The 8,658-nt window shown below is 31.4% G+C and overlaps 2 protein-coding genes and 1 long non-coding RNA gene across 4 annotated transcripts in view; 1 reads left to right on the top strand and 2 right to left on the bottom strand.

The window, feature by feature from the left end:
* The first annotated feature begins 3,425 nt into the window (after nucleotides 1-3,425).
* On the top strand, nucleotides 3,426-4,655 carry LOC105117935 (uncharacterized). The gene is made up of 2 exons (XR_840837.1): nucleotides 3,426-3,534; nucleotides 3,571-4,655. It is a non-coding gene; the product is annotated as an uncharacterized LOC105117935 (long non-coding RNA).
* LOC105117936 (probable signal peptidase complex subunit 1) lies at nucleotides 4,252-5,391 on the bottom strand. The gene is made up of 3 exons (XM_011015761.1): nucleotides 5,281-5,391; nucleotides 4,843-5,120; nucleotides 4,252-4,619 (listed from the first exon to the last, which is right to left on the bottom strand). The coding sequence occupies exons 2-3, from the start codon at nucleotides 5,118-5,120 to the stop codon at nucleotides 4,601-4,603; spliced, it is 297 nt and encodes a 98-aa protein (XP_011014063.1). The 5' UTR covers nucleotides 5,281-5,391; the 3' UTR covers nucleotides 4,252-4,600.
* A 2,796-nt stretch (nucleotides 5,392-8,187) lies between these two features.
* The window catches only part of LOC105117938 (probable nucleoredoxin 1), a 14,447-nt gene continuing 13,976 nt past the window's right edge, over nucleotides 8,188-8,658 (bottom strand). The window contains exon 5 of one of the 2 annotated variants that reach the window (XM_011015767.1): nucleotides 8,188-8,617. In XM_011015767.1, coding sequence (XP_011014069.1) covers nucleotides 8,485-8,617 — 133 coding nt within the window. In that variant the 3' untranslated portion in view covers nucleotides 8,188-8,484. The other variant, XM_011015766.1, reaches the window with a different exon arrangement.

The raw sequence follows: 8,658 nt of genomic DNA, 5'->3' as shown, positions 1-8,658 counted from the left end.
TTTTTTTTAACAATAAAGGTATTCCCCGATCCATTTGTTGTTAACCCATCTAAGTTTCTCCTCAAATAATTTTAAGAACGTATTTCTCACATTGATTTGGCGTAATAAAAGAATTTAAACATTGATTGCAAAATTTGAATTTGTAAAACTAAGTAAAAGAAGAAATCGTGTGTGGATAGATGATGAGATATTTTGTAAATTTTTTTTTTTTTCATTGTGAATTTAGTTCTTTTTAAAAGATAAATAAATAACAATAAAATAAAATCATGTAGAGATATATAGGATATTTTATGCCAACTTGTAGGGTTTTTTATACTTGTTTTAGCCATAACCATTAGGTATTTTTGCTAGTAGTATCATGTATAAGTTTTGTGCATGTTTTCATTTTATTTATAATAACTATTATTATAGATGTTTGGATATATTAACCCCAATTGCTATAAAAATGTTATATGCTGGTTAAAATGGTCTAAGTTAATCTTTTTTTTTTTATAAGAATCAATACGATCTTTATAAGATTATTTCTATAAATGAAAGTTAATGGGATCTAGATAGAACATCTTCTTATTAATAGGATCTCAAGTGCTTGAATCAATCAAAATTTTAATTTTATCTGAACTATTTATTTTGAAATGATATCTATATTGTTCATAAATATTTATTTTTTATATATAATTTAATTCATAACAAATTTCACATTAAACCCATAAATACTTATATTTTTAAGTTGTGTCAAGATCATTAGAATTTTATCTTAGAGTGAAATTGTTGTCGTCATATGCATCTTAATTAATTCTTTAAAATATTGAGGTCAGCAATTAAATAAGTTTCAAGTGGATTTGAAATTTATAATACTTAAATTAATAATTTTTAATAAATAAACCTAAAATCTAATCTTATACCTGTCAAGATTTATCAAGATCCTTCTTGGAAGCCGAGTGATTGCAATATAAATCGTATTCCTCGTGAAGGTAATTAATTAATGGATAAGATTGGATATAGTCAAATTGGTGTATAGAAAGCTATGCGAGCTATTTCTCATGGTTAATTTCTTAAGGAACCGTCCGCACCGTCCAACATGCCAAGCTACAGAGATTATAAGATATGGAAGAATATGGGCAGGGGTTGAATTAAGTGAACGACTCTAATCTATATATATGTGATTTAATAAAGAAGGCTCGGACGAATCTAATTCTTTTTGAAAAATCTGATAAGGCACTGACAGGCCGTGAACAGCTAACCCCTTGATGTTCCAAGAGGATGGTTCCTTGCAGCCATGTGTCTGAGAAGGGATATTGTTTGTTGCTTCATAAACCGACCAAAACATGTCGTCACCCTCCACAACGACTTTAATAATTCGCTAACTTGAAAAAAAAAAGAAAAAAGAAAAGAAAAGAAAAGGTTGTAGCGGCTGGAGCTTAGAGGAGGAACACGAGAGTCGAATTGCTGTAGCTTTCGTAAAGGGACATCTTCGCATATTCTTATATATATATTTTTAATTTCTAGTTGTTCGTATTCTTTTTTTTCTTTTTTCTATCCACTTGAAGATTTTTGCCCCTTCAAATTACACTTTCTTGGCTTTGCTTACAAGTCATTTCACTTTGTTTTTTTTAATTATTATTTTTATGTGAGGTAAAGGTAATTGAATTTTTTAACATGTATAAAATATAATTTAAATAAAAAAATAATTGTTACATGCAATGTATTTGCCAATAAATGAGAGTCACCTATGTCTTTTAGGTGGTATATCGTCCAACCTTTCAACACTGCCTTCTAAGAAGGCATTAGATGTATCTTACTGTTCCCATTATTATAGTGCATAGCGTGTATCTAGATGAGAGGCAATTGAGTTCCATCTTATTTACAATATATTTGATTTTGAATTCTTTATTAAATTTATTTTTTTATTTTTTATTTGATTTTTATATTAAGTTTGATTTTCATTATGTTGGTTTGTTATTTTTTTATCTTTTTTTTAATTGAATAATTTTTTTAATTTTATCCCTCACATTTTAATTTTATTTTTTTGTCAAGTTTAGTCCTTATTCTTTTCAATTCTATTTTTTTCTTTTTGATCCTTTTTTATGTTGAATTTATTTTTTTTATTTTATCTCTAATTATTTTAGATGGTTGGGAATTATTTTGTTTTTACAATTCTTTGGCAATACGTCATTGTTGATTTTTTTTTCTTTTTATTTGTTATTGATATTTTTTTCCTAATAATATTATTAAATTAGTTGAGTTTATTAAACTCAATTGAGTTAATAACCATAATCTTTTTTTCTAATAACACTTGCATTGTCTTGGGTTTTTTTTTCCAACCACCTATCTAATATGTCACTTCATTAACTAAGATTTTATTTTCTAGTTCAGGAATAAAATATATTTTTGACCAACTGAGAGGAAATTATTGGTTTCTCTCCTCTTTATCAAAAAAATTCCACATGTGACTTTATAGAGAAGCTTGAAGCCAATTGTAGTGGGTGTAAAGCACAAGAAAATGGGTTCAAGAATATGAAGTTGACGCAATATCTTGGAAATAATTTTTTGAATGAGAAATGAGGAAGGAATTGGGATGGAAAGTCAATATTTGGAACCACAATATTGCGTATAGGAACGGACCACATGCGGCTCAATTGTCAACCGAAGGATCTATAGCAAGGAGCCCAGTTGGGCTTATGAAAAAATGACAGCGTGCTGTGCTGTGCTGTGGAATAGAAACAAAGGTCGTCATGGCATTGAATATTGCTGAAGCAGCTCCGAGCTTCTTTAGCAAAAGCTGAATAAAGGCCACACCTTAAACGCTCATCTGATGATGGCCAAATTTTGCAGCTATTGCCGTTTAAAGAACTTTTTGTCCTCTTGAGTTTATCCTATGAAAGCACCCACTCAGTCTTTCTGAAACATAAGACGCGTCCTACGGCTTTATTCAATTTTGCTCCGATTGTATTGATTTGCTGCAAGTCTTGTTGAAATCATTTTAAACTAATCACCGCGTATAGCAAACCCATTCACCACTCGTTTTCCTTCATATAGAGCGTTGAAGGGATGTTATCTGTGTCTCTTCCAGGCTGGCTGAATTTTTGGACCAAATAGCTGTTGTTAGGCTGGTAGCACATAATTTATTGTCGGCTTTTAGGTCTCATATTCCAATTTCCAGCCCGATGAAGGTTTAAAACTCTCCTATCCTGCTTCGAGCTACAAACTCAATCGACCATCTATATCAGAGGGGCCAAAGGAAAAGGTCCGGCTAGTTGCGTAAAATTTTGAAGAAAGCTTTGCCGAAAGATTTGCCGAAGTTGACATAACTCTGGCTGCCAGGAAGAACATGGCAGGTTCATCACGACAAAACAAGGACGAATGGTTAAACACAAATTGACCACAAGAGAAGCCAAAAATTAAAGGGAAGCATCCCCTACCACTATCTGGGCAAAAATCTCATCTCACGTCACCCAAAGCTGCAGTCTACGGTTCTCCACTGTTATTTACTTGAAGACCCTTTACTTATCATCCAGTCATACCATATAAACCACCGTGATCCCCCGAAAGATTAAAAGAAATGAGCATTAGCACTAGTTCCATCAATTAAACAATGTTCACCCAAGCAAAAGAACAATGGATCATAGACGGGGAATTAGTTTCTTATTTTAATTTTAGTATCATTTTCCCTTCAGAAAATTATACTTGTCAATAATCATACATTTTCAACAAAACACGGCAGCATTTCTTAAAATTATGCCGGATAACATAAATTCAGAGAAAGAACGAAAGCTGTTCAAAGTGCTAAATTAGTGTGTATAACAAATTGTGATGTACTGTAAACATTGTGATCTAATTTAAAATTTTGAAGTCAAGAGTTGGATGTCAATAGCAAGAAAAGGAAAAACAAATAGAAGAGCAATATCATAATTCTTTCCAGCGGAAAATACCAGACCAGATAGAAGGCATATGACTCAACCTACAATTATAAGATCAATTTCTTCACAAATGAAGCTCTAAAGGGGCAGTATATGAAGTTAACTAGAATCAAACAATTGCAACTCTACTTTGTTCATTGATATAATGCAATGCTTTGTTTCTTCGTTCCTGTTAATAGCTTCAACAGTAAACCCTTTCCTCAAGATTCTTTAACTGAGAATTGTATCAAATGCACGCTTTGCTGCTTTCTTGATAGTGGAGTGAAAATTTACTCATCCATAAAACTAGAATTGAAAGAATTATATACCTCGCTTTTATCACCAGCATTCTCACTTAATAATCAACTCAATTCTATTTAATAGAAGCAACAGTCTATAGTATTACTTATCAACAAAAACAACAAACCATCATAAAAAGGCCAATCCGCTTCATCCAGAACATAAGCAGGATACATTTCCCGTCTCACTACAAGCATCTGTCTCGTGTAACACCCATTTCAGGCCACTGGATAAAACAATGTCTTATCATTTTTATAAAATTTTAGCAATTACCTTCCCAAAATCCAACGGACAAGAAACACCTGCACACACAGGAATTTGCATTCCGTGACCAGTAAGATGAATTTGTTCTAGTTCTCGAAATTCAGTACTCTTAACAATGGCTATCCATTCTAATAATCAGATTAACCAGCTGCTGTCACTCTGAAAAACCAACAAGAAAACAAGCATAAAAGAAGTTAAAAAAACTAACTGAAACTCGAATGGCATTGTCTAAAAGGCATAAAATTTATAGCAAAACAAAGTTATTCTAGCAACCAATTCATCCCATAACGTTTCATTCCATCCATTAAATGGAAGATTTAAAAACCCTAGCAAACAAATGCTTAGACTAAAAAACCAGTCAAAATTAACAAAACCAACCTACTTCTTGGACGATTTCTTCTTGTCATTGGAAACCACAGCCTTCCGTGGCTTAGGGTGCTTCTCAGCTTCGCTTGGGTCCAACCACTTGAGAGGATGGCGGTTGAAGAAGAGCCAATTAGGGACAGTAACCAGTGCGGTGAAAACCACTCCACCGGCGTAAATTAGCATCATCATTCGAAACGATCCTATTATATAACCTGTAGCTAAAGCAGCCGCCGCGAAAACTACCAGAAGTATCTGCATCCATAGCTCCGCTTGTTTCTGTCCTTGCCAATCCATCTAACCACCAAAAATTACAACGACCACCCAAACATAATAATTCAATTTAATTAACACCCCAAAACCCTAGATCATAATTAAGGAATTAACGAAAGGATTGAAGTAATAATTCTAAACGCAGATCACATGGTAAAGGAGAGAGAGAGAGGAAGAATCTTACCGAGAAAGCTAGAGAGATGATTTGATCTGCAAAATTGAGATATACTGACAGAAGACTAACTATGTTATCAAAACCGTGCGATCAGACTCATGGACGCTATGATTAACGGTGGAGACTAGGATACACACCTTTTAGTTTTTTTTTTTTTTAAGTAACAGTTGGTGTGAGGCCAGCTTATATCTAATTTCATTAATTTTTTTGAGGTTTTGAAATTAATAATTAGATAATTTTATAATAATTTTATAATTTATAATATTCAAATTAGTAATTTTTTAAAAATAAATTAAAAAATTAAACAGCTCAAATTAGTGTTGTAAAATCCCTTTTAATTTTTCTTGTTATTATTATGATTTTTTATATATAAATAAATTAATAAAAAATTATGTTGTATTATATTTTTTAAATAAGTAAATAAAAAATTATGTTGTATTATATTTTTATTTTTATGATGAAAATAAATTATTACTGAAAAATTAATTTTTATATTTATCATAAATAAGGGTAAATAAATTCAATTGTAAAGAATAAATATAAAATTAAACATTGTTAAAATTAAGTTTTTCACCGGTTCTTATTAAATTACTAATTAATCTATATTTTTAAATGAATTATGTTGATTTTTATTTTTTTTAATATTTTAAAACCCCACTAGTTCTAGCTTTTTAACGGCTAGATTTTAAAACTATAAAGCATATTTAAAAAACAAATCATCGACATCTTATATTCAATATTTTAATTTTTAAATCACATTTATATTTATAATATTTACCATATGTAGGTTATCTATTAGTGTAACACTACACAGACAATATTTTTTAAATGGAACTTTCAGTATAATAGAGATTTACCCCTAGGGGAGCCCTTCCAGAAATTCTAGAAGGCCTAGGCCAAGCCCAGGCCCGTGTAGGGTTTGCAAATAGTTTTGAGCCGGCAATAGAGGCTCCTAAGTTAGCACCTTACTAGCCGCGTCATTGCACAGAGCCCAGAGATAAAACTTTTGTAGCCCATGCGACATTTTGTAGTCCATGTCGCCTCGCACAACGCTTTCTATTTGATGGAGGACATCTTGTAGAGAGGTTCATCGTTCTATGCAAATTCTATACTTTTTTATTACATTTGTTATGTAAAAAATATTTTTCATATGTTTTATAAAAAAGAATTATAATTAATATTCAAAATTAATTTATTTATTAGAAAATATTATAATTTCATGAAGTTATATAAAATATTTTATAAATAATAATTCATTTTAAATATAATTTAACTATTCTAATCATTAATTATGTCTCATCATACCATTATTACTATTATCTCACGATCACCAATTACTATAATCTCATAACCATCTTTTCTTTCATCGTAATCACAACCACCTCATTATCTTCACTACTTGCATCACTATTTTATTTTTTATTTTATTTTGCTATTTTTTATCATTTTTTTCTATAACTATTTTCTTTTTTTATTATTCATCATCATTTTTTTCATTACCATTATTCTTGAAAAATATTTTATAGAATTTTTCTTTTGTGATTTTTTATGCAAAATAAATAGATTTAATGGCAAATGACTTGTTCTCATTTTAGCCTTTTTCCCAAATGTTTCGGGTTCTTCTTAGACGATGCATTGCTAAAATGTGAAATCCCCCATCCCTTGGTTCTTGCAGCTTAGGGGTGTATTTCGAAATGATGCGAGGTTGAATTTTCTGGGAGATACAATTTATTTAATCACAAGACATATCTCACTGAAAACTATAAAATATAATTTTTTTTTATACCAACTCATAAAAACAAAATTCAAACCCACCTCACCTCCCTTCTAAACCAAAGCTTTTAAATATAGCTTACTGGTTGATCCGACTTTATTAATTTTAATTAGATTAATGAATTTTAACTAATAACCCTAATTGGGTTATTGATCTGATCAGATCGGATCTTGTCGGATCACTATATCAATCTACTATATTAACTGATTTTTTAATTTTTTTTATTGTTTTATAAATTCTGTTCAATTTATATTTTGAATTGACCAATTTAATCAAACCAAAATTTAAAATTATGTTCTAAAAGCACACAAGTAAAGCAAATTATCTAGGGATGTCAAATTATTTAGGGATGTTTGTAATTGAGACTGGGAAATATTTTTGAAAAAAATTGTTTTAAATTAATTTTTTTTTAATTTTAAAATTGTTTTGATATACTAAAATGAAAAATAAATTTTAAAAAATTAAAAATATTATTTTAATATATTTTAAATTTAAAAACACTTAAAAAACACATTAACACAGTAACAAATAAGCTCTCACCATCATCTCAGTGTTCTTGGTACAGCTGTTGGCTTCACTAACTTCTAGTAGCTCGCCATTAATGATGTCCGTCCTTTGCCTCCCATCGACTGTTACAAGCAATAGCCTGCTCGTGATTTTGGTTCCACCCTCTAGCACCATTCAAATAACTGTAATGAACCCAGTTTCCACTTGCTGGGATTTCATTTGTCAAGCAGTCATCAGCAACAGAAGAATTGCCATTTCTATTGGATGAGTTTTTCTTGCTTAGTTCTTAGTTAAGATTAATGCTGCTTTCTTGATTCTGAAACCAGCCTCAACGGGTAATGTGAGAAGGCACAAAGGGAAAAAAAAGAGAGAGAGAGAGAGAGAGAGACTATCCAGTTGCCTGGATCGGAGATTCTTGTTTCTTTTACGGGGGGAGTTAGAAAGGTTTCATTACATAATGTTGGTTTAGTCACAAGCAACCATCTTTTTTTTTCATCTGCAGAACAATTACAGAAATATTAGCACCAGAGGTGAAGCTGCTGCTTCATCCAGCCAAAAAGAAACAGAGAGTAGCACAATGGAACCATGCATAGCACCTCTTCCCAATTTTTTGGCAGGACTGATACGCATTTTCCTTTAGGAATGACGAAACCCTTATAACAAGTGATTGAGATTTGAGAACAACCAGCAACCATGGATTCCCAGGTTTCAAATGGGTCACAGGATTCACATAAACTGCAGCCAATCCGGACATTTATTTTTGGTATCAAAATACAGGACATGAAAATCCTTCAGCAACACACGTCTTAATTACATATCAATAACAGGAAAGACATCCACTATCTTCACACACATGCAACAAACATCTTACATCGCATGCTTATTACAGCAGAAAGCCCATATAAAACCACATACAAGGTACGCTTGCCTGCTTAAGCTCTGCGGCACACATCTGTATCGCACATCCATCTTTCCTTTCCCTTTTCACTTCCAGTATCTTCATCTTCCTTCAAAGCACACTTAGGGTGAAGATCAAAGTCACATTGTTTGCAATAGAAAGACCACCTATTTCCTGTTTCCTCCCAGCCATCGCAAATATATGTTTT

This window comes from Populus euphratica, unplaced genomic scaffold, assembly GCF_000495115.2.
Source record: "Populus euphratica unplaced genomic scaffold, PopEup_1.0 scaffold1640.1, whole genome shotgun sequence".
NCBI classification, from domain to species: Eukaryota; Viridiplantae; Streptophyta; class Magnoliopsida; order Malpighiales; family Salicaceae; genus Populus; species Populus euphratica.
The sequence above is the reverse complement of the archived record's forward strand: the minus strand, read 5'-3'. Positions and strand labels throughout refer to the sequence as shown.